Source organism: Solanum verrucosum, unplaced genomic scaffold (assembly GCF_900185275.1).
Source record: "Solanum verrucosum unplaced genomic scaffold, falcon-dt-bn FXZP01000278.1, whole genome shotgun sequence".
Classification (NCBI taxonomy): Eukaryota; Viridiplantae; Streptophyta; class Magnoliopsida; order Solanales; family Solanaceae; genus Solanum; species Solanum verrucosum.
Window position 1 is genome coordinate 2,728,223 of NW_026020332.1, and position 27,303 is coordinate 2,755,525.

General features: G+C 32.2%; 4 protein-coding genes across 7 annotated transcripts in view; 3 read left to right on the plus strand and 1 right to left on the minus strand.

The window, feature by feature from the left end:
- Window positions 1-27,303, plus strand: part of LOC125836542 (nuclear transcription factor Y subunit A-7-like) — a 158,952-nt gene that overhangs the window by 85,132 nt on the left and 46,517 nt on the right. The window lies entirely within an intron of this gene.
- Window positions 1,455-4,514, plus strand: LOC125836541 (transcription factor JUNGBRUNNEN 1-like). Its single transcript, XM_049515714.1, has 3 exons — window positions 1,455-1,680; window positions 3,030-3,331; window positions 4,101-4,514. The coding sequence occupies exons 1-3, from the start codon at window positions 1,458-1,460 to the stop codon at window positions 4,512-4,514; spliced, it is 939 nt and encodes a 312-aa protein (XP_049371671.1). The 5' UTR covers window positions 1,455-1,457.
- LOC125836536 (KRR1 small subunit processome component) lies at window positions 4,808-12,296 on the minus strand. Its single transcript, XM_049515710.1, has 12 exons — window positions 11,959-12,296; window positions 10,587-10,663; window positions 9,320-9,430; window positions 8,272-8,340; window positions 7,305-7,361; window positions 6,662-6,700; window positions 6,401-6,505; window positions 6,200-6,282; window positions 6,017-6,098; window positions 5,522-5,665; window positions 5,356-5,430; window positions 4,808-5,252 (listed from the first exon to the last, which is right to left on the minus strand). The coding sequence occupies exons 1-12, from the start codon at window positions 12,152-12,154 to the stop codon at window positions 5,142-5,144; spliced, it is 1,149 nt and encodes a 382-aa protein (XP_049371667.1). The 5' UTR covers window positions 12,155-12,296; the 3' UTR covers window positions 4,808-5,141.
- LOC125836543 (WPP domain-associated protein) lies at window positions 20,734-26,937 on the plus strand. The gene is made up of 5 exons (XM_049515720.1): window positions 20,734-20,890; window positions 21,358-23,772; window positions 25,609-25,735; window positions 26,116-26,217; window positions 26,650-26,937. Exons 2-5 carry the CDS (start codon window positions 21,371-21,373, stop codon window positions 26,725-26,727), a joined length of 2,709 nt encoding a protein of 902 aa, XP_049371677.1. The 5' UTR covers window positions 20,734-20,890; window positions 21,358-21,370; the 3' UTR covers window positions 26,728-26,937.

Here is a 27,303-nt window from a genome sequence, read left to right on the forward strand (position 1 = left end):
GGAAAAAGGACAAATATACATCCGCACTATCGTAAATGGCATGTAGATACACTCTGTCATACTTTAGGGACATTGGTTCCCCGGCCGTCCAAAAACTAGAGCATCTATGCCCTTCACTCTAACGGAAGACTAAGTAGGGACATGTGGCGCAATCTTATCCGTCAATCCGATATTTAATAAATGTCGGGTTGGTGATAAGATTGTGATACGTGTATGACCGTTAGTATAAAGGGTATATATGTTCTAATTTTTGGATGGCGGGGGCACCAATGTCCCTAAAGTATGACGGAGGGTATCTGCATACCATTTACAATAGTTCGGGATATATTTGTCATTTTTCTCTTAATTATAATATGATGAATTGATAAATAGCCATGATTATTCAACTGCTTAAATTAAAATAGTCGAGGATATATAATATATATATTTCATCTGGTAATATATATTAATGGTGTATAATTAGCGTATAAAAATGTCTCATGCATTTAGGGTGGAAAGTTTGAAATTTACTTAATATAGCAATAAGATCATGTAACATTTCGATCCTTCGACCTAGAAATCTTTTACTCTTTTAGATGTAATTTAAAGAATTAAAATGGTCAAATGAGAATGTTGTGTTAATGTTTTAAGAGTTGAATGAGTGTTAGGGAACAATAAACTTGGAAAATAAATTAAGTTTTGGGCAAGAAAATATGTGTGTTATAATAAATTAAGTTTTGGGCAAGAAAATATGTGTGTTATAATACATGGATCAAACTTTAAAACCTAGCTACATATGTATTAAATATTGATCTAGAATTAATTTTGTTTCAATCCAAATTAAATTATTAGAGGACTATAATCGGTTCTACCATGCGCGAAATTTGGAACACCAAATGAAAAACAAAACAAAAATAGATTCTATATACCATCATAATTCAAACACAACAATTTAGTTCCGTCTTTGTCCAATTAATATCTCTTTGCTAAAAAATTATATTATATTAATAAAATAAATAAATATATATATATTATATATACTTGAATCCCCTTTACTTCTTCGTATATTCACTTAAATTTGTTTACTATCTTGGAGAGCGGTCATGTTTGGGGGGTAAAAACTAAAGAATTAATTAGAAGGATTCCTTTCACATTTATATATGATGATATTTTCTAATACTGATAAGAAAAAAGTCTTTATACCTCTTATATAAGTTTTATAATTTATAAATAAATAATAATTGTGGATCCTTTCAATAATATTTGAGTTTTCCTGTATTTTAAGTCAAGGGGTAATCATAAGACTGCGTCAATTCAAAGATGTTTTGCCCTGAAACAACAAAGTCAATTAATGCTAATGACTTTGACCAAATTAAGGAACAAAGTCTTAATAAGTACAAAAATATGTACTATATATAACCCTAGCTAACAAGGCACTTAATTAATTACCACTACTTTATAATTTTCTTCCAGAATTAATGATGGAAGTGGAAAAAATAAATAGCATAGTTACAAATAATTACTACAAGGAGGAAGAGGACGAGGATGAGGATGATGTTGTACTTCCAGGTTTTCGATTTCATCCCACTGATGAAGAGCTTGTAGGGTTTTATTTACGCAGGAAAATTGAGAAAAAAACGATTGGTTTAGAGATTATTAAGCAGATCGATATCTATAAATATGATCCTTGGGATCTACCAAGTATGTCTACTTTAACTCTCTTACTTTCTGATCGCTTTTGGTTGTGTATATAACTTAAACTAGACCATGTTTTGTTTCATTTCTCTCACATAATTATAAGTATTCTTATCAATATTAAAGGGTTTTCTTGATGAAAAAAGAACTAAATATGCAAGAATATATAAAGATGTTCGGTATGTTATGATATGTCAAAATTAACTTATTTTATGATGTTTGATGAAGAGTTTTTAGTGAATTATATTGTTTTTGAGAAAATCCTAATTAACAATCATGTGCTCAGAAAACCTTTGTATCCGACTACAACCACAAGGCATCAATTATGAAATTTTGTAGGACACGAGTAGAAATAACGGTTTTTATTTTTCAAATCAGTGAGAAATTTGTGCTATAAAATATGTTTTTTTTTTTTCACTCAATTTTTACTGAACTAGCTTATTCGAAAAATGCATAATAGAAAATAAATTCTTACTGAAATAATTAGTGGAAAACTTTCTAATTTTTCCATATGAAATCATTAATATTTTTTATTTTTTCTCACCGATTCAATCAAAATATAGGTGAGAATAGCCCGTGAACATTTTTTAGTGGAAAATTCAGTGAAAAAATAATATATTTTTAGAAGTGGTAACACCAATTATATAGTAGAAACAATTATTTATTTTTTTATTTTTATTTTTAAAAAAAAAAGGAAATTATAGGTAGGGAATTATTACAATTGTATAACAAAAGAAAAATTCATCAAAATTATCGTTGGATCTAAGGCAAGCTAGTGCTTCTGTAAGATCATCAGAACATGAGAAAAAGATCGAACTTTGTTTAAACTTATATACTTGCATGTAAAGATCTTCTAAATTCTTTATATGATTATAATTTTTGAGCCACGGAACGAGCGTATTGAAAATAATTAAGTAAAAGAAGTATGCTCTCTAAAAACTTAAATTTTTAAATGAGATGATCACACACTTCAACGTAGAACGTCTCAACCTCGAATGAATATGCAAATGTAGTAGAAAGTGCTAGAAGATATATATGCTCAATTTTGTGAACATATATTAATTTATTATTAGCTAAAACTCTTTTATTATATATATATAAGAATACGAAAATTTAGAGAAAAACTAGTGGTTCGGCCTCACATGTGAACCTGACTCTTTTTCTTAGGTCAAGTACGTGATCTTTTATTCTTCTAATTAACAAATTACATATCTTTGGGGAGCTAGCCATACATAAACTAAAGAATGGTTAATTGAACATCAAAAGTTACACGTGATGCATATATAGATCAAAAGTTATTTTTTATGTATATTTGTGAACACCCTTAACAAAATTCCTAATTTGACGTGTTTCAGAGGGTAGTAACAATAATGGAGAGAAGGAATGGTATTTTTTTTGCAAAAGAAGGAGAAAATACAAAAACAGCTTAAGACCTAACAGAGTGACTGCTGGTTCTGGATTTTGGAAAGCTACTGGTATTGATAGACCTATTTACTCATCTGGAAAATGCATTGGCCTGAAAAAATCACTGGTATATTACCGTGGCAGCGCCGGAAAAGGCACGAAAACCGAGTGGCAGATGCATGAGTTTCGTCTTCCTGTAGAAAATGATAAATCAACCAAACATCTTCATGCTAACACCATCCCTCAAGAAGCTGTAAGAAACATTTCATTTCGATCCATCTAATAACTATGATTCATTTTGTTCAGCATGAATAGTTTGATTTGATACGAAATTTGTGACGTTAAGCATGTCATGATATTTCTATGGCTGAAAAATAATTAATGTCATATAGTGGTGCTTTCCAAATAGTGTCAGTGTTGCATGACTTTTTGCATTGGAATTTTCCGCAACAACAGGCAACGTTTTTTTTTTGTCTTTGCCAAAAAATGCTTTTCTAACTGTTAACCCGTAGCCGCTACCTTTTTTGGGTGCGCACAGGGTAAAACCCCCGCTCCTATGCAATAGCTCACAAACCACACGGGAGAGGTAATTAATCCGCACTAGGCAAGCCTGGTGCGATGAGCTCGACCGAGAAGGCAAATCCCTTAGCTTGCTTTGCTGGTAAGGAGTTTCGAACTTGAGACCAGTCCCAAGCCTAAACCACTGGGCCTCCCCGAAGGGTAGGGTAAGACTTAAAATAGCATCCCTCTCTGATATATATACCATAATGGTTAATGGTGTAAACATCTCATACAGTAGTTTAAGCTATTTGAAATGACACAATTTATTTACTTATATATCTCCTTGATCGAACTCATGTTCTGATGCTATGTTGAAATGTATGACCTGCATGGCTGCACACCTCATGTAAAAGTTTAACGGATAAGATTGAATACATTTTTATTTACTGTTGAAATAATTCTCATGGATTAAAGTGGAAACCAGAGTTCTAACATGATTTTTTTTGTTTTTAATAATCCAGGAAACATGGACTCTTTGCCGTATCTTGAAACGAAATGTTTTATATAAGAAACCAATACCAGATTGGAAAGAAGTGGCAAAAAAACAAAGAAACAATTCAGTGATGAATAAGGATGTTTTAAGCTCCAAAATATGCAGCAATAATAGTATTGAATCTTCTTCAAATAATTCCCAGATTTACATCAGTTTTAGCACTACTTCTGTTGCTAACCAGAATACTTATACTAATACTGTGACAGAAAATAAGCATCAGTTTGTAAGCCAACAAAGCTCAGGAACCTCATCTCAAAGTACAACTGTTGGTGCTGCAACATCCAATTCCAGTACTCCTCTGGACTTTAATGAGTGGTTAGACCATGGCAACTGGGATGAACTTAAATCTATTTTCGAGCTTTCGTTTGATCCTTTGTTTTAGTTTTGTATCATACAAGTGAGAATTGTAATGTATATCGTATGGATTTAACTTATATACACCAATAGTTTGCACGTAGTAGGTTATTTTGCTGTACTTTTCAGGTTACTATAAGTATTCACTCATATAACAGATTTAGTATAATTCGAGGAAAACCCAGAAAAAAAAAAGGATTTTTCTTCTCACTTGCAAAGAACAGAAGTTCCTTTCTTATGTTGCAAGTATGGAAGTCCATACACTTCCACATAGACTACACAAATGCGATGATGATGAATAACATGACATAAAGATTAAACACAAAATATAAATACTCTCATTGATCAGTCTGTTTAAATTACTTGTGACACAAAGCAAACGCGATTAATCAGTATGATACACAAAGCAACAACACTATGGACTTCGCCCATCATCACAACTAAAGGGGGAAAAAAGAGTGTTTTCCCCGTTTCCAAAAATGCCAGATACTAGGACTAGCTGATCGTCGTGCTGATGGCATGGAAGGGAAGGTCCTCTAGAATTTTAACGTCAATATGGCTGCTGAATGAAAGATACAATACAGTGACAAGACAACAATTTTTACAGACTTTCTTCAGCAATCATAATCACCAACGGCCAATATGAGACAACTACTTATCTAGAGCTCTTTGATTTCTTTTTAGATGGTTTGCTTGGACCTGCAATAAACTCCTCGGCATCAATCTTATCAATTGATTTTTGCTTCCTGAACTCCTTTGCTTTTCTCTGCAGCAAGACCAATATGAATGCATCAAAATCATTAGCAATCCAAGAATCAAAGTCCAAACACAGAAGGGTGCAATATAAATTAAAAGCATCATGGAAATACCTTCAATGACGATGCCATGGCAGTGACATCATCTTTATCCACGTTGGACACATCTTGGTTATGTGTTTTTGGTTCCTGCAGAAGTGCAAGCAAACAATGTTCAATAGGAAATGCACATATGGACTGCCAAACAAATATGCTCTGATGAGATTATGTGAATACAAACCTCGGGTGGAACAAAAGCTTCTTCCCGTTTTTTCTTGTTTTCAGCAACCTTCTCAGCCTGTTTGACTTGCTTCTCTTCCCACTGCTTTGCCATCTTCTTCTTGTCACTTAAGAAGTATTCACCACTTTCCAGTTGTTGATCAATCTACAACCAAAAAAGTTATACACATTTGATTAAATTAACAGAGGATATATCTTAATAGATCCTCGTCACCACAAGAGAAGAGGAGACAATAGACATTTGAAGATACTAATAAATAAACCACAAAATCTAGTGAACACCAGTGAGATAAAAGCAAGCAAAGAAGCAGGATTCAACGGAATAACTGATTACAGCACCATGCCAATAATTGCCTAAAAACAATTACACAGTACTTGAGTGTAATGCTGAGGGTTTTATTATGCTTAAAACTCTACAGATAAAATAGAGACAAAGAAAAGAAAGAGCACAAAATAAATGGACAAAGTTTGGTACTCTAGAACCAAAAAATCTCACCTTACTAGGTGGCTGAGGAGGTGGGAAAGGCGTATATGGTTTCTTTTCTTTGCTCTGAACTTTCTTCTGTTTAACGTTCTTCCTGAATGGACAAAGACGAAAAAAATAATATTCAAGCTTTGAAATTGGCACCGCAGATTAAAAAATTAATCTGACTCAACACCATTTGAAAGGATGCCTTACTTCTTAAATTGCGGAAGAAATCTGTCCCAGTTCTCACTAGCCAGAGCTGGATTTTTTGCGAGCTCTCTCTTCAGCATGAGGATCTATGGTTGAACAGATACGTCAGCAAAAGTAAATTATCAGATATTTTAGCCAGAGCATCATAAATAGCCAAATACCCCATGAAATTCATTTTTAATTATCATGCACTTGCTCATTTACCTTGATATGATGTAGTGGATGCATCTTGTTCAATATGCAGTCCTCTATAACCCTCCTCGCCTGCTTTAGACCTTTAAAGGAACCCATAGCAGCAACTGTGTTTCCCTACTCAATTTTAGGCAAGATTAAGGTTTGTTCCCAATTTAGCAAGAATATTTATATCATGTAATTAAAGATTCAATGATAAGGCAAAAACTTAAACATAAAGGAAGAAAAGAAAAACGACACTAAATTTGCAGTTTAAATGTACAGCAAGTATACCTGAACAAGGATATAGCAGCCGGTTAAAATTTCCAGGGCCTACATCCAAAGTGATATATATCAAGCTCTATGGCAGAAGGTAATAATAACTCAGCAAGATGTGTCAGATATTTATCAACATTTAAGCGATCTATATCTCAACATTTCTATAACGAATTTGGTATGGATGAGTCGTGCTGGCACAGGTAGGAGGTAGGACTAAACCTCATGTGGCTCTGGTCAAGGGTCATCAGTTTACTAGACAATACCCATGATAAACAACTAATGTAAAGGAGCAACAAAATCATTACCCACAAATCCACAATAAGGTAAACTATCTACTCTCTAGAAGTTCAATTTCACAAATTCGTCATTATTGATTCAAGATGAATATTCTGGGAAAATCTTCGTGTTGGAAGTTGGGCCATCCACTATGAATAAATAAATCATCCTGACAAGTAAGCAAACACAGTACAAATGCTCTCCAGCTCATGCTTGGTCTAAACAAAGAAATAAGAAAATACTCCTTGACGAAATGATTTTTGGTCCAGAGAATGGTCTTTTGACAAATGTTCTTCTCTCAGTCCTACATAACAATGTGCATAGAATGCTCTCCTAGCCAATTAGGATTTCCAGAGAATGGTGCAGAACCCAATCCACTAACCTTTAAAGTTGACGAATTGGGACCCACGAGATATTGTCTGCGTTTAACAAAGCGCTCCTGAAAAACAGAGAGTTTAATAACGTGAATTTAGACAAACACGTGAACATGAATACCCAGAAAAACAGTAATCTAACAATGAGCTTTACATCCCATTATTACCATTATTTTTACTAATCTTGATTCAAATTCATATGACACTATTTCCTTTTCTGGGACATTAATGTTTGACACTATTCAACTAACAATACTATTCTATATAACTTGTACAATGTTCAGGCAATCAAATTTTGAACTTTTATGTGACATCATTCATATAAAATTTCTTTTGCAGCAACAATTTTAATATATATATATTTTTTTTTAAAAAAAATGGGAACGGTCGAAGTAGTATTCTACAAAAAACACTATTTTGTTCACCAGGAGTTATAGTCCAATCATGCACTTAAAGATATCTTATAAGTTTAGAAATCATATCCATCTTTACTAGTACCTTTGATACAACAGTGATAATCATCAAGGCAAAAGGAACATATCACACTCACTGCACATAGTGCAATTTAAGATCCTTTAGTGAAGAACTGGTACACAGGCAATCCTTGAAACAGATCTCTTTTTTTTTATGAAGTAAGGGAATCTCATGCTAAGGAAATTAGAGGTTTGAGTCTCTTCAAGGCTACTTTTGGGATTCAGGCTGGGTGAACAAATAGGAGTGGGGACGGGTGGTGGGGGGGGGGGGGGGGGGGTGCGAGCCCTCTCATACTTGTAAAAAAAAGTATGGAATATTGTGAATGAGCATACTTATCAAAAGTGTGCATATTATGTGAAGGAACATTTTTATTTGACGAGTATCCAACAAAGTGTTTGACAGCCATACATAGAATTCATGTTCTCATCAAAATCATCCACCAAATAAAAGATAAAATTGAAATACATTTACTTAATTTGAGTAGGGATGAGCATAGCACACCTTGTTGCGAACCATGTTGCCGATCTTGATTATGTCACATTGCATCTCATCATTCAGGATTTTGACAGCCTGGGAAAACACATTTCATTTAGAATTAACCAACAGTTGAAGAGACTATTGGATAACTAAAAGAGCACATAATATAGTGAAGCAATCCTCCAGCTTAACATTCGAATTGCAGAGGGGACACGAACAGCAAATTTGTGGATAATAAATGTGTTTTCTTTTCTCTTCTGTTATGTACCATAGATGGCGAAAAGTGAAAAACAGAATAAATAATAGGCGCCCCCAAGGCCTAGCTCGAGTAGCAAAAGGTGGAGGATTTGTGGCTTAGGTCGCAGGTTCAAACACCGTGCAAAGCGAAGCCCGGTATTTAAGTGGAGAAGGGTAGAGGGGCGGGCCCATTATCCACCGAGTTTAGAAGGTTGTGATTGGTCCAAAGGGCGGGTCACAGACGGATTTCTCGGTTATCAAAAAAAATAAAAAAATAATAGACAAGTAGAATAGAAGGCCATTAAACAATATGCAATAGATAGCATAGTGCAGATCTGCTTTATGCGAAACAATATCCAAGCAGAAAGAAGATGAATTGTTCAGAGCAAATAAGTGACACCTAAATCTAAATATCACTACAGTTGTCCCAGGAAATTTGTGGACCATAGAGAGGCTCCACATTTTGGTTAGTTACTTATTAACAGCTATGTAACAAAGCCTTCCAGTTTTTTTTATAACCCTCTCCTTTGCACCACCATTCTGATTAAGCATAAGATAGCTGCTGGTCAAAATAAACTTAAAGCTGGCAAATAACTTTATAATTCAACATATATGACTAGTCCAACCTCCCCTGCATTACTGATCAAAACAAAAGTCAACCCTTTCCTGGTTTTGAAACAAAGTGAATACCGTTCAATTAACAGAAGCAGGGCTCAATCCTAAAACAATGCTATTTACTGCTTGCTACTAAAAATTCTAACCAAACACTTAGTATGCTATACAAGAAAAGAATCAGAGATGATGAGAAACGACAGGGATAAAAAAAAACACAAACCTGAGGAGCAGGGACACTTCTTGACAAAAGTTTTATCAAATCCCTAGCTTTTACAATAATATAGGGATCCCTTGTCTTCATAGTAGTAGAAACTGTCATGGATCCTTCAACCTGACCCACAACAGAAGAAAAAATAAACAGATGATATTAATTGCAAAAGTGCAGACCTAATATTAGTGCTCATTAGAGAGTAAAAGTGGGAAGACAAAATGTGGAAAAGCAATGATAAATAATAGCCAGTCAAGGTAATAGTGTGTGATGCTCTTTGAAGTTGCTGACATATCACAAAAACATGGAACGTTACCAAACATTCAACCCCTATCAATAAAATATTTTTTGTTGTTTGTACATACTTTCTCCATGCTTGAAAACTTTTTCTTCAAAGCCCCTAACAATGAAATAAATTTCCCGTATATACATGTTTTCTCTATGTAGGGAACTTCTTCTCCAAAGCTCCACCACATTAACATCGCTTGGCATTAAGTAGATAACTAAACAAGAGGTTTAAATATGATAAATAAGGAACCTTAACCCAGTATCACTCAGGAATCCTGTTATTTATTTTCTATATCTTGAATTATGTGAAGTAGATTTCATCTAAATAAGTACCAAGAAGGTACTGAGAACTGAGAAGAGAACAAGATGAAAGGGGTTACAGATCTTAGCTGTCCTAATGCTATTCAAAAACTGTGACAAGCTATCTAACATATGACCCTCACATCACAAGTGAAGATTTTGTAAGCATCTTTGCTTAACAAAAGAAATGTGAGCAACTCAAGAATACTGTTAAAAACTGCAGGTTTTATCCATAGCCACTTGTAATGAGGAAATCCATTTTTCAGCAATAACTTAGATTTCATCATTTCAACATAGCAAGCTCATCATTGTATGGGCAGCTGAAATGGATAGGCAACGTCCCTCATGTTAGTCCCCCAAGGAGAATCAATGATAAGCATAAATTTGGGTGCCCAATCAATAGGGTGTAATTCCGTATAAATACTGTCTAATTAAGTATTACGACATCAAACACTGGTTAATCCAGGAATGCATTATCCGAGAGTTAGCACAGAGATACTTTACTTCTCGACAAAATACATGAGTCAGATGTAAGTAACCTTGGTTCTAGCTCGCCGATACGAGTTAGGACCTTACCAACTAACAAATAATACATAGTTCTAGAAGTATTCTAATAGTTATAGACAGCAATGAAAACGTGTGTATGTGTGTGTGAGAGAGAGAGAGAGGGGTAGAGGTTACAATGACTTACCAAGTTAAGTTCGCAGGCAATTCCATGCTCTTTCAAGGCACCTTTTACATTAGGCCAACACTCTTGCAAATATTTCTCTGATAAAAATGCTCAATTATTAACATACGCACACTAATGTGTCAATTATTTTAGATTCACAAGAAACATCGATAGTTTTCAACAAAAATTATAAAAGCATACTTATCAAGGAAAGGTTATAATGCAAACATGATCAAGTGAGCAGATTATAATTTATAAGTAGAGACTCAGTCTGGCATTTTAACTAATAGGTTCACTAAAAATCCCAACCTGCTCAGTGCACGTTGTGTTGTCGGTTCTTATTAACAAATCATTGAAGAAATAAGCAACTAAACGATAATCCAATACACATAGGAACTGCTTTCTCTTTGTGCAATTTGGTATAGTCAAAACATCAACTTAAGTTAAACCATATCATGTATCTGAATATTGGCGAGCAAAAAACATATATGTTTCAATAAGAACAAAAACTGACAGGGAACACACATTCCGTCAAAATTCTTAATGTGCCTGAATCTAACCAACCCCTGCACACACATTTATTCTAGTTTCCATGATTTGGTCATGTCATGCATTGACCTACCGATGCAACGATTTGTATGTGTGGAACTTTGGTGAGTGAAGGTGTTAACTGGGGACAAGGTAGACCTAAAGTTACCTGTTTCAAAAAGAAAATCATATGGAATGAAGTTGTCCCGAAAGACCTACAAATCCCTGGAATCAATATCAATTCAGCTACAGATAGAGCACAATGGAAGAAAAAAAATCCCTATAGGTTTTACTTTTATTTTATTTGGTAGGATGATGATGTGCCTTGAGGGAAAAAAAAGAGGATTCATATAGCCAACTATAACTTGTTTGGGACTGAGGTGGTGTTGTTGCTGTTGGTTTTTGGTTTTTGGTCTAGGGGCTCATTTGGTACTAGGGGATAACTAATACCGGGATTAATTTAAGGATGAGCTTTATCTCATGTTAGGTTGAGATAAATCGTGGAATAAGTTATCCCATTATTATATATATTTGATCCCACATAAGGTGAGATAACATTCCCGGAATAACTTGTTCCCCTCCCAAACGTTACCTATGTATTCAAAGATCAACTCAGAAAAAAATCTGTGCATGCATAAAAGAGACTAGTGCAAATGTGCCCAAAGCTCCAAACTTGAATTTTGACAATGAAATTAGACAGATGACACTGAATAAATACGGGAAAGTTCTAAAATTTACCAAGTATTTGCTAATCAAACTACAGTGATTCGTAAGGCAGAGAATAATGTTACAAAGTAATTTCATTCTTCTTTCAATTAGGTCATAAAACTGTGGTCTCAAAAGAAGATATTTTTTGGGAGCTAACCTCTGTACTGAGGGAATAGAGTTGAAAACGAACTGACTTCAAGCAATCCACTCTGGTTCCAGGAAGGATCAAACTTCTCAATCTTCCAATGGTCGATGCTTTCATCATCCCATGGCTTTGGTTTGTCATGTTTTCCCTTGTGCCTCGGCTTCGGAATCAACTCTTCATTAACAGTTAAATTCTCTTCATCTGCCATTGCAGTTACTCGAAACTGAAGCAAAATTTCACAAATTATCAATCCACCCAATAAAATTTTACAGAGAAACGCACAAATTGCAGAAAGAGCAGTTACAGACGCCAATGGCGGCTCAGGGTTAAGGGAAGTGAAGCCCTGTCGTAGGGTTTAAATTTTAAAGAACAAAAAGATATATTATAAAGTTTATTTATTAAATTATTATTATATAATACAGTTTATAATTTTTTTAAAAATTCAGTAGACATAGTATTAAGTGAGTTAATATAATGAAAATTATTCTTATTAAATTAAATAATATATTCATCTTCTTGTAATTTCTTCATGATTCTCATTATTTGACTTGTAAATTTCAACTCAATTTTTTAAAAATAAAATTGTGCGTGTCATTGTTATATAGATTTTATAAAATAAGTTTAACGGTCTTTTTATATATATTTATTTTAAGTCATTAGTAATGTTGTGATTACTATCCGAAGATGTGTTATTTAACTAATTTCATTTATATCTAGCAATTGAGTAACACATTTTTTTTAATACTGTTGACATTGTTATTTTATCTTAATTGATACTCTATAAAATTTGATTGAAAATACCAATAATGGACGGATGACTCAACAGATAGACAAGTAAAGTGCTAATTTAGGCCCTCGAAATTTTGAGACTCAGTTCATTATTTTATAATTTTATTTTAATTCAAATAATATTAAAGTTTGTAGAAAAATTGAAAAAGAAAGTACAGAAATTGTATAAGAAAAAAACATTGTCTACTTTTTAACAATAAAAATGTTTTAAAACTTTAAATTTAATTATTTTTATTCTCATATTACTAAATACATTTTCTCTAACAATATTGAAGGTAGTATATTACAAATACATGTCTAACATTCTGTATTTATTAATTACCTATTACCGATATAAAATGAAGATTTTATGTTATTTAAAAACATTATATTATAAATAATAATAATGGAATAAAATGACAACAATAACTTTTATACATGTGTTATGTGAAACAAAAATTAGTTTATTTCTATTTATTTTTAATGAAACGAAATAAACAAAGAGAATGATAAAACCTTAAGATTCACTTCATTTATTTATTTTTATCGAGTTTTGAGTTTTCAAATAATATTTTGAAGAACAAGAGCCAAAAGAAGATGACGAGGCAGTGTTATGCATCTACTAACGAAGTAAAATTTATTTAAGAGAATGTTTAATAGAAACAAGTAGAAAATAAAGTATATATCAATTAACAATATTCTTTTCTAACAAAAACAAAAAACAATAAAGTTTCAACAAATAAATTGAAAATTTTATAACTAAAAAAATATCCAATTTAATATTAAATTTAAAGTATCACACAGAGAGCTGAAACAACATGCATTCATGTGTAGTTGGAGAGTTGTTATCTACGGAACTAAAAAAGGGGAAGTGGCTCTGCATCGGTGTAGTTTGAGAGGTGAAAAAAGTAAGTGGATCAGCATTTTGTTTTGGTTGTAGAAGGCTTTTAAGAGTTACTTGAGTTTCTATCCTTTTAAGAATTGTATATGCATTTTTTTCAAAAATCTCTCTTGATTTATTTTTTAAAAAAATTTTTTTTATTACTTTAGGAGAAAATGTTACATTTACCCTTCTACGATAGAAAATAAGTCATATTTATACATTTTCAACAACTATACTTCAACACTTGTATTGTTAGAGTTATATTGTTGCTCACCCGTTTAAAAATGTCTTATTTTTTAAAGAGTCACATCTTATTGAATGTAAAAAAAAAACTTTAGGAATTACTATTAAAAATTCATGTTATATTTATCATTATCTAAAATGTAAATAGAGCTTACTTTCATAATTTAACGTTGAAAAATGAAATGAATTACTACGAGAAAAATATTTTTTCTCCTAGTAAAATAGCAACTTTTTTTTACAATTTAAAATTAAAAATAACACACTTCATTGCATTTTTTTAAACTGTGTTAGAGTGATAATTATATAACTAAAAATTATGTGAGATTTAATTTCATTTTTTTAATATAAATTTCTCTTTAATCGACTTTTTAAAGATGTATCTATCCATCCACTTCTCAACAAATATTAGTACTTTCCATCCATTTCAACTATATCATTTTAGCTCAAAATAATTGTCATACTAGAATTTCAAGATTAAAGCTAATAACTATTCTCAGTCATACCTTTGACATTAAGGTAATTGTCCTTTGGGTGGGCTCAGTTGGTTCGAAAGGTGGTCATCCACTTGAATGATCGGAGATCGATCCCCTTGAAAACCTTCTGAGTCGAGCTTGTCACATAGGCCTTGTCTAGTAGGATTTAGATCAGTATGTGATTTGCAGGCTATTGCATAGTGGAGATTTACCCAATGCACACAATGATCATCATAGAGTGCTCACGGAGGGCTATGTGGTTTGTGTTGGATAATTATGCACAACGGAAACATACTTGAATCATACTGCTTACATGAATAATAGATAATCAATAATGTTTATGCTAGAACACATATAATTATGCTTGAACACATAAACTTACTGAAATTTAATTCAGGAATAAGCTCTTGAATCATGAGAAGATGTCTTCAAGCGAGTCCACAAGATATACCAGACTCATATTGCTTACATGAATAATGGATAATCAATAACGTTTATGATAGAACACGTAAGCTATAATTACCTCTTGAAGCATGAGCAGATACCTTCAAGCGAATCCACAAGAAAGACAACAACTATGGTGTGATTCCAAGTTCACATTCGAACTCTCTCAATACCTGGGTTGGCAAGTATCGAATAGAAAATTTATTCTTTTTGGGGTTAGGAGAATCCCTAATTATAGAGATTTAGGAGAACCAAAAGACACATTTTCTTTCTTTCATGAAAAAACACACGTTGGTTTTCTTTTTTCAAGAAAACTCACGCATGCCTCTTCCATTTTCCTTAGAAATATGATTTTGAGTTCTAGTTAAATATGGGCATTATAGAGACTACAAATTTAATTACTAAGACTTCCTATTATGGAAATAATTCCAAATAATTAATTTAAATTATTCTTACCATAATAAATTACAAATCATTCCACTAGAAATTCGTAATTGCACTCCTCTATTTATATTTCGAAATTCCCCATTAAACACTTATGTAATTTCTCATGTTAAGATTACAGATACTAATTAATAAATTATATTACTGATGAATTTAATTAAATGATTAATTTTCTTTAGAACAGTGTTTAACTTATTTCATGTGTCAGATTCATAAATTCACTTGCAAGGTTTGACACGATGAAAACTTATAAGCTTCTCAAAAAGGCATATCATCAATCTTTATATCGAGACATGAATTTCATCAACAAACTTATTATTTCACCAATATATATTATTATCATCAAATCTACCAGACATATTGATCTATCTCAGAATCTCACATTTTAATACATCAAAATGATAATTAATATATACAGATCATAATAGTTATATCAGGATTAAGAACATAAGTACATTTAACAGTTTAGAGAATATGCTTTTGTCAATCAGTCTAAACCAACTATCTCTACTCGGTCTCGTTCAATACATACAAAATGCACCAACGCAAGAAGTTGGAACTATACCGTTCCCATAATCAAGATAAATTATATATAATCTTGTGCTACAATCGTACCAATGACATGTCTAATTTTCATCTTAGATTGTGAACAAAAAACTTTATACTTATAAGAACTGATGTTTAATTCTCTGTGTATAAGCTAAAACTCTATATACTAAATCATATACTATATAAGTAAATAAACATCATAAACGAATATATGATTTATTAAAACTTTTATTAAAACTGAATAAACAATTATTGTATAATAAATATTATATCTAAACATATGATTAATATTATATATCCCAACAATCTCTCACTTAAACTTTTAACCATCACAATTGTAATAATGTAATATATCTAAATGCATGGTTAATAGTATACACCCTAACAATCTCCCACTTAGATATTTAATCTTGAAATTGTTAGGATACTATTTCTAAACACATGATTAATAGTATATACCCTAAAGTTTGCAGACTATTACACAGTAAGGGGTTCACCCAGTGCGCATACAGGGGTTCAAAAAAAATAAATACATCAAAGAAAATCTAACTTTCTTGATTAGGAAGTTTTGGACATTGATTTTGGGGGATTAATGACTTCTTTATTTACGATAAATATATATATATATATATATATATATATATATATATATATAATATAAAGCTAAATATCGATAAGGTGATGTGGCACCTCTCTAAGACCTCTATTGTTATTTATCTTTTTTCTCCTTTTTTTGACATTTTTCTCTAATTATATCTTAATTATTGAATTTAATAATAGAAAACTGAAAAGACAACTTAAATAAATGAAAAGAGATTAATGACAAAATTAAAAATGTTAATTAACTGGTAGAATATGGAGGAATGAAAAAGGCAAATATTAATTGTGATAAATTAATCCATCAAACACTCACCATATGTTTGGAAAGGTGTCTGAAAAATACTTTAACTTTGGTCAAAATTGTTGTTATGATACCAAACTTTATGGAGGACCTTTTACCCCTGCACTATTTAATAGTGTATTTTAAAGGTATATATATGCCCACGTGGACACATTATTATTTATAATTATGCAATATTTATGGTGTCCACGTGGGCATATATATACCTTTAAAATACACTATTAAATAGTGTAGGGGGTAAAAGGTCCTTTTTAAAATTTGGCATCGTTACTACAATTTCGATCAAAGTTCAAATATATTATTTGAGACCCTTTTCCCTATAAATATATTACAAACAAAAAGAGATCGTTATGCAAGTTATGAGGTAAAAACGATTTGTGATTGTTGGGTATAAATTGTTGTGTCCAATGGAAATTTGTTCAGGATCAACAAACGATTGAAAGTTGTTGTGTTCAAAAGGAAATTCGGCATAAGTTGGTATGTATACTTTTATTTCAATGTATTTCTTTTTTTTTTAAAATTGTTCTTTTAGTATTTTGATGGAATATTGGTCTTAAATTTGGTAAAATAAATGTTGAGATGTATATCTTTGCAAATTTTAAAATTAATAGAAGAAAATATATGATGCAGGTGTTGATGACGTCACTATTGCCTTTTAATTTCGCTTTTGTAGAATCGATTCATCTGGAATGAAGGCTATACGAATAATTTTGTAATAATAACTTTATCGGTGAAAAAGAGATTGTTCGATTAATGTCTAATATATATTTCATCATTTTAGATTGAATAAAGCAATTCTTCTATTTATACTCTTTTTTTTCATATGTACATATTTGTCTTACAATTATTAATCTTCACATATTTATGTTTTGCTTCCTGTAATTTTCTTTTGATGTTTTATTCAACTTCTAAGTATTTTCATAACGTGATGTTTTTAACTAATCTATCTATGTAATTATATAAAGTTACGCATTAGAAATGTAATGAGACACATTTATTAGGCCAAAAATGTGATTTAGCTTTGTTTGTCATTATTTTGCATGTCCTTCATTCCTAAATGTTTCCTTCTTTTAAAAGGAAGAGTATAAAAACTTCTAATAATCATAATGGTGAAATTACAACGTAATAAGTAATCTTCTTAACTTTTAGGTTTGTCATACAATCCCTAATTTTTTGCATTTTTCATTCATTCCTCTATCTATATCTATATCCATATGTTAGAAAAGTAATGTGACACTTATCTTTCGCTAATGATTCTATTTATCTTTTTTTTTTCTCATTTTTTTGATGTTTTTTAATTATATTTCTATTTATTTATTATTTATTAACTTAATATTATATTATTATAAAAAATAAATGTGTAAGTTACTACTTCCTCCATTCATTTCTATTCTTAATTATAAAAACTTAAATGTCTCAATATTGACCATTCCAATTTTTCATTTTCTCTTAAAAAAACATATATGTTAAAATAGAATAGTCTAATAACACAATAAAATCTATTTTAAAGTATTTTTTATTAAATATTTATTTTAAAAGTCATCTTCATAACTCATAGCATTTTATTTTCATAACTTCTATTTTAATAGTATCCACTAATGCTGAACCTTTTAACTTAAATAAGCAGCCTTAAAGTCCCTACTAAATTCTTTAGATTTTATGGTTCTTTTACTCTCCTTTTGATCAATTTGTAGTATTAATCACGTATCAATGCTAGGAGATAAAAAATTTATGTCATTTGCATCAAGCATCGTGGGACACTTGATGATATCAATTTCAATATTGAATGTATCTCTTTCAATATAATCATATTGTTTTTATAACTGCGTGAAACGCGGACAAGTTAACTAGTAGAAAAGTGGGAGTGAATTGGGTATGGAAAAAAATTGAATTGAGCATGTTTAGGTTTCAAAACGAGATAAATTTATTCGTTTAATAAAAATATGATGCGTAACATTTTAAAATTAAAAACAAATTCTAAACAGATGAGAAATACATTTAACATTATTATTGTTTAATTTATTTATCTAATTTTAACTTGACATAAAAATTTTAAAAATAATTTTCTCTTAGAAAGATTACAATTTAAATTTAAAACACGTACAATATATCTCAAAAAAAGAAGTTGGTTACACAAGCTTCAACAAAAAGAGGAATATTTTTCTTTTGATTTCTCATCCGATGTCAGGAGTTCGTATTAGAACTTCGACTAAATTTGAATCGTGCACTATATGGTCCATTTGATGATAACACTCTAAATAAAATTTTCTCCGTCTCAAAAATTCAAATATGAAACCTCTGATTAAAAATGAAACTATCTCACTATTGTATCACAAGTCACAGCTCATATTGGTGGAAGGAGGACTACTTTTTTGCGGTCATGTGAGCTGTATTTTATTTATTTTTTACCAACCAAAGAAATCTATTTTAAGATTTTGTAGTACTAACCGAAAAAAAGAAAATATTTTAGCATCTGAATTATTATTTGACCTTTACTATTTCTAGGTTGAAATGTTTAATATTTCTTATTGAAGTACGTGTTGACCTAGCAATTGACTCTTTTTTTTTGGGTTGGTTTAAAAAATAATGAACACTAATTTAGTGCCAAACTATTAGGATTTCATAGTAGCAATGACATTGTATTGTCGTATTATATGTGAACAAGTAATTGAAAATCTGTGGCGATATTTTGATTTTGAAATTTACAAAGTTTAGATATTTTATTTAAAAGTTGTTATGTTTTAAATTAATAATGTATATAAATTTAATGAATTTTAAGACAAACATAAGATTTGACTCAAAATTATTGAGTTCAGTCAAATTCGTAGCTATCACTTTAACTCATCTTTGCCGAAGATCAAGATGAATTGAAATGAATTCAATATTTAAATATATCAAGATTTGACTTTTCTATCTTTAACAATAATTTATTTGCCGTTTAAATTTATGAATTCAAAATACATTTGTTAAAATTTCACGTATTTTTTTTACAACCACACACATTATATTTATATTTTCATTACCTATATCAAAATATGACATTTTGAATGGTAAATCTACATCATAAAAAACTACTAACACGTTAAAATTTTCAGCTCCTTTGAGTCCCCTTCCAACTTAACGTCTTTTTTTATTTTTACGCACTTAAATTTTGTATTATTAGATTTATCTTAAACATATTTATGATACACGAAATAAAAACCATATTTAAACATGATAATACAACTTACATATTCATAGAGAAATTAAAAATCTCTTCTCAAAAGACCATAGAATTTAAAAATAGATTTAAATGACCAACAAAATTAATTTCACGCGAAAATAAGAGAGAGAAATTGGAGGGGTATTCATGTATTATCTCCATTTATTTCATTCACATACAGACAAAATATATATGCGGTCAACCACCTGATAAGGGCTATCTACAGCCTCCCCATATCTTCAACCACCTCCCCCACCCAAAGAAAATTATTACTATTACTATACAAAGAACGAACGATAAATACTCTTTCATCTTTAATCAATGATATTGAGTTCGAATTCTTTTGAGTACGAAATCATTTTTATTAAGGGATATTTCATTCTTTAATGTGATATTTTTCGATACGAATTCGAATTTAATCAGATTCTAATATGAATATCAAACACCAAATAAGAAACTTAAAAATAAAACACCACTCCATCCTTTTTCAATTATGTGATACTTTTTATTTATTTTAAAATTAATTAAATTAGATTAATATTTTTTTGAAAAGTCATAAATTATAATTCTCTCGTGTCACTAAATATTTTTTTTAAAAAATATTGATGAATTGACATGTACTATATGCATACTACTATATTAATAAATTAGTGCAACGTATATATTTTGTTAATCGATATATTAATATATATTGTTTTCATAATTGACGTACTATGACTATCTTCTTAAGTAATCAACCTTTTTTTTTAAAATTAGAATCAAACTCCATAATCAAACGTTCCAAAAGAAAGAAAAATAATTAAAAAAACAATTTAATTTGATCCTTCATTTCTTATATGTATATAATTATTAATCACTCCCGCTCATTCCCCCAAACTTTGTTGAAGCTAATTTTACTCTCCCAGAAAACCCTAAAGCTAACCACTCCACTGATTTCTCAGAAGAATTCAAGAATTGCTTTTTCTTAGCATTTAACAAACACCCAGAGCTTTTTTGGTAATTTTATTGCTTGAAGGAGAATATCTATTTCTTTCCTTGTAAGTTCACACATTTAAGTTTTTTTTTTTTCTTGTTTGAGTATTGTTTCAGTTAATTGTTTGATTAATAGTTGTAATAATTGAACACCCTTTTCCCTAATTTGTATACTTTGGGAGTTTTTTCCTTTGTTGGGTTTGTGTTAATTGAGCTTTTGAGTGTGTTTAGTTTCTTCTATTTTTTTGGTTTTCTGTTTTTTTTGGGTTGTGAAATTTCAGGGGTTTGTTTCAGTATGTTTTGCTTTAATGTGGGGTAGTTGTTCAATGGTGGCTTTGTGAAGTGGGTTTTTGTTTTCTTCTTTGTTTTAATCATTTTCTTCTGGTTGATGGATTTCAGTGTATATTTTCATTAAGGGTATGTCTGTTTGATGGTTGATTTGTTGAAACTGATTATTTTTTTAAAGCTTAATTTAATGTTTTTCTATTTTGGGTTTAAGTGGGTTTTCTAATATTGGGAAAAATATATGCAGATATGCTTTTGTTATGGGCAGTTCAGAGGTATTAGAGAATTGGGTGGTGAGAAATGGGAATGGTGTAAAGTCATGTGGTGATGAGGACCGTGAGGGAATGACAAATGGTGGGTTTGAGCAAATGGCTAATGGTGCAAAGGAAAATGATAATTTGGGTGATGAGATTTTGGAGGATTTTGAAACATACTGGGAAGATGTTAATGACCGCTTAATGGTATCAAGGATGGTAAGTGACTCAGTGATTAAGGGGATAGTGAGTGCGGTGGAACAAGAGGCAGCTGAGAGACTAGTGACTAAAGATATGGAATTAGCCAACTTGAAGGAATATTTGCAATTTCATGAAGGGGGTCTTAGCAAAACTGAACTTGAATCTTTTGGGTCACTTATGTCGCAAGATGAGCTAGGAAGCATGGATTTTCGAAAATGTATGACTTTATCAAATGTTTTTATGGAGCATGGCAAGATGGGAGACTTTCTAGATGGGCTAAGAAGTATGGAAAAAGATGAATTCAAGAAGTTGAAGAAGAGTATTGATGAGCTTAGAGGATCCAATTCTGTTACTAACAAGAGCTCGAGCTCTGAGATGGTGAAACTAGAAGGTATTCTACAGGACAAAGAATCTGGAATTTGGGTTCAGTTGGACAAAACACTAGATAACATAAGAATGATGGTGGATACCATCTTTAAACAAATGGATGTTATGCTACAGTTGTCCAAGACATCACTTCATCAGTGGCAGGAGGAACATCTAATCAAAGTGGAGCTTGAGTCCATGGTAATGCGTAGTGTAATTCGGACCATGCAAGAAGAATTTGAGTACAAACTGTGGGACCAGTATGCTCAGTTGTGTGGTGACCGAAATGAGAAGTTGAATGCCATCTCTAGTTTACGGACGGAGTTGGATGCTGTTTTGAAGTCATTGTCAAGTTCAGAAAATGGGCATGCGACTACCCATGGATCGCATGAAGCAGATTTCTTTACACGCAAGACTTCAAGTGAGTACGTGACTTCTTCAAAATCTGTTTGGGATGGAAATGGAAATGGAAAGCTGGGGGATTCTAAGACTGATATACCTGAGAACTTTGATGCTGTCATGTTGAAGCACATGTCAAAAGATGAAATAGTGACCTATTTTAATAATATAATGACAAAGATGAAGAGAAACCATGAGTCCATTCTGCAAAAGAAAACCGATGAATATTTTGTTCTAAGGGCAGAGTATCTAAATCTTAGAGGAGGCTCTGCTGTGCCACAGAAAAAGGATAAGGGTGAATCTGACATTCTAAGGAAGAAGATTCCAGAAATTATATTCAAATTGGATGATATCCTGGTAGAGAATGAAAAACATCCTGCATTTACCCAGGAGACTCTAAGTTTCGGTAACTTAAAGGATAGGCTTGATAACCTTCTTTCTGAAAATCACCAGCTTAGAGACTTGCTTAAAGATAAGAAAAATGAAGTTAAGTCCCTTTTGTCCCAAGTTTCAGATGCCACTGAGAAGAGGCTGCAACATTCTTTGGCAGAAGCAGACATGCTAAAACAGATAGGAGATCTCAATTTAACCATGGAAGAGTCACTGATAGAAGCTTCTGTAAGGGAAGACGTGTATACCTGTTTTCTAAGGGATCTCAATGGTGGGGCAAGAAATGAAGTTGAGGAATTAAACTTTGGATTTGATATGCTCAATGAAAGTAATGATGCTAATGCTGGAAGTACTAAAAAAATTGAAATTGAAGATTTAGAGATGGAGTGCCTGATTATGCAAGAAATTTGTGGAGTAATTTCCGGTGAAGGCATTAAGGAGGCTAAAGACATGCTTGAGGAACTGCATTGGGAGCATTTGAATGAAAAAGAAATTCGAACTTCTCTTGACACAAAAGTTATTGAGATGGAAAACAAATTAAAATTCGAGGTTGAAGAGAAGGACAGACTGAAGCAAATGGTTTCTGTGCTGGATACGTTAGTGAACGAAAAGGAGAAGTTAGCAACAGATGCATCAGCTGCTCTAGCAAAAGAGAGGGATCAGTTTGAGCAGGTTCGTCAAGAGTTGAATGCTGCGAAAGAATTTGCAAGTCAACAACAAACATTAGCTTCTGGGTGCTACAAAGAAGTAAATGTAGTAAAGGGCCAGTTGGCAGAAGCAGTGGAGCGAATTGAAGTATTGAAAGAGGAGGCAGCCCAATTAAATATAAGTCTTGAGGAGAAGGCGGAGGAGTTAAAAGAAGCTAATCACAGGGCAAATATGGTCCTTGCTATTTCTGAAGAGAGGCAAACTCTTTTGTCCTCTCTTGAATCAAAAGAAATAGAGCTAAGAAAGCAGGTGGAAACAATAATTTGTAATATAAATGAATCGTCAAAAATGATTGCTGATTTTGAATGCAGGGTGACAGGAAGGTTGAGGACAAATAATGCGAGGTTTGTGCTTTCTTTTCTTTTTCGATAAGTAATTGGAATATCATAGTGCCAATATATACATAAAAAAAAAACTTTTTGCCCCTTCAAGTATGCAGAAAATATAAAAAGTCGGTTTTTCAGCCAAAGGAACTGCAAATTACACCAAGAACATAACATTTGCAGGACTCTACTTTGTAAAACAAACACTAATATGGACTTCTTTTCAGAATGCTTGCTGTTCTGTTCTTGCCATAAGGACCTTAAAATACATAAAAGGACACTATTCTGGTGGCATTTATACTTTTTCGTTTGCAGCGAAAAATTCCTCTAAATTTGTGGTATTGTTCCCTTTCATCTTCTCAACATGTAGCGATCTGCCCCTTGTGTTAACTTTTTCTTTCAAACAAGAGCCCAAATCCCATATACCTTACAAGTCAATGGTACTAGTGTATATATAAGTGTAGAGTAGTGTCAAATCTTTTTCTTTTCTCTCTCCTCTTCTCTACTTTGCTAGTTCCCCTCCTCCCCCATCCCTTACAAAAGCATTTATGGACCCATGCCTTCTTCTCCGTTCTCTTTCCAACAAAAATGGCTTCCATCCCATCCTGAGGAAACAATGACCTAGATCCAGTACTTCTTTTATTTTTTCTCCAATTACAACCAGCAGAGGCATACACCAGCAATTAAAGATGGGGATGTTGGGAGGAAAGTTGCTCGCATGCCAATGGGGATGAAGACCACAAAAGAGAAAGAAAAGCTGGATTGAAGGTTCACTTTCCTTAACAAAGCAATCTGGGGCTGCTATTTACTTTGGGAGTAGACAAAGCAAATCGAAAGCTTATTTACTCTAATTTTAACTTTTCCCAGCCAATCAAAACATTCCACAATGTAAACCAGATACAACTAAGCCAAAGGCATTGATCAAATAATTATTAAAGTTAGAAATTCCTATAGGGAGCGGCAATCAGAGGGAGTAGTACTTTTAGGACATGAAATTAAGAAGGAAGAAGGTGAAGAAAAATGAAAACAAGATAAAAGAAAGGAATAAAGAGAGATTACATTTTTGCCCTCAGATTTGATGGTTTTCTAACAAGTGACTGATGTGCACTCAGTATGGAAAAGAGGTATTATGCCACAAAAACTAGTTAAGGGGATAAATTTCACAGATTTAATAGCTGCGGCCATGTTAAACTTTCATCTTTTCCCTTTTACTTTTCTTGTATTGACCTGCGTATTTTCTTATCTCAAAAAAGATTTAGTATTGGCCTGCATATTTTCTTATGCGAAAAAAGATTTAGTTTTTGGTGTCACTGTATCCATTGTATTGGAGATTTCATTCTTGTTGACCTATTAACTGACTATATCCTTCTACCTTATCACTTCTTGTCCCATGTTTGCGCAATCGGAGGTTGTATGGACTGTGGTGAAACTCTCCTTTGCTTTTAATCAACTTTTTCCAATAATTGAGTTGTTTTTCTGTCTGCCAAAAGATAAAAGCGAATTGCTTTATCTATTTTTTCAGCCGACAAGCCTCCTTAGTCGATACTGATGTGTGTGTGTGTGCGCATCTTTTCAAATGATATATTAGCTGTGGTGTATTGGTTGCTCAATCCCCATTCCCCTCCACTTTTGTTTCTGAAGTATTGGTAGTGTTTTGATGTGCCATCACTTTTCTAGGCATTGGCGTAATCATTTTGTTCTTGTAGGGGGGAAGGGAAAAAATTATGTTAACATTTTTGTTTTAACTAGTATACACACACTCAAAAGCTTGTTCTGCTTAGAAGACATGACTCTTGCGAAGTTTACATCGGATTGTCCTCACTCAGACCTAATGCAATTTGTTGGTAATACTTTCAGGTTTGAGCACTCGTATTCTCAAATGGATTGTCTTGTTAAGAAGGCCAATTTGCTGAGAAGAACAACGCTACTGTATCAACAAAGGCTTGAAAAACGATGTTCTGACCTTAAATTGGCTGAGGCCGAGGCAATTACACAGAATTCATCTTTCTTTATATTTCTCTTTTTGTAGATAATTAACAATTAACTATATGCAATATTTTTAATTGAAACTTGGGCTTTTTACCTAGAGTTGGATCCATGATTTGAACCTGATTGGTTCGATCTGTAAAGTTGTTAGCACTGAACTCACTCTACTTTTGAAATTATGGGGTCAGTATCTATATTTGTTGAAATTTGTAATTTTTCGCTTATATGTGTGTTCTGGGGTCAGTTCAACTTCAACCATAGCTCTAGTGCTACATCCACCACTTTTTTAACCTATTACCAAAAATTGCATCATGCTTTAACTTTTTGATGTTTTACTACGGTTTACAAAGTTGTTGAGAGGATTTCTTGTACATTCAGGTTGATCTTTTGGGAGATGAGGTGGATACACTTCTAAGCCTAGTTGAGAAGATTTACATAGCGCTTGATCATTACTCGCCAGTTTTACAGCACTATCCTGGGGTAAGATGAATCACGACTTAAAAGATATATATTATATCAATTTTTCCTATGAAACAAATGTTAGTCTGTTTTTTTTGGATTCAGTTATATGCGCATAGTATTCATCTCTAAGTTCCAATATTCTTCAAGTATGTTCAGGCAGGCTTCAAAATGAGAATCTGTTCTTTTTGCATCTGAACATAAAGTATTAGTTGTTAGCTGGGTATCTAGTTGTTAGCATGTGCAACTTTTACAAACCAATGGTTAAAGGTCAAGTGACGAGGGGTGAAGACTAATTCTACTGCTCTTGCTCTCTTACTGAAGATAATCGGGTATTTTGGGCATGGGAGGATAGCTACTTCCAGTATAAACTTGTGTCACCTCTGAAGCATGCAATTGCATTTATATGGGGCAACATTATATCTTGTATACATGTTGTTTACTTTAATGCAGATTATGGAGATTCTTAAGCTGATCAAAAGGGAATTAACTGGAGAGTCTACCAAGCTAGTAAAATCATCTCCTGCTTAAGGTAATTTTTCTTCTGCTAAAGTATAGTTTTCACTTTTCAGTGGGTGATATTGCATAACATTTGGTTTCATTGTTGTTAGCTAGATCAGCCTCTTAAGACAAACCTTTATGAGAATGTCTAACTATTGATATTTTTCTTGAATACTAAATTGCTGTTTGTTACTTTCTCTATTCTAATTTACGTAGCACTCTTTCCTTTTAATTTGTTCTAAAATGAATGACACCTTTCTATATCTGCTTTCATTTTGTCATGGTCTTGTACACATAGAAATGTCAAGGCATGTTTATGACCCCCACCAAGTTGTAACCATACTTTTGGTATATGTGCTAACGGTCTTTCTGAGTTTCATAAACTCCAGACCCAGTCAAATGTTGCCAGCTAAATGAATAGAGGGAGTAATGAAAACATTTGCTGAAAAATTGTCACCTACTCAAGAAAAGAGGAGAACAAAGGACAGGAAATTAACTGCTTTGTATAACCATGCACCATTATTCCTCAGGGATTTCTCTAACAAAGAAAAGAAACTGAAAAGGGGAGGAAAACAGATGAGTTGACAAAAAAAATTAAAGGTTGAG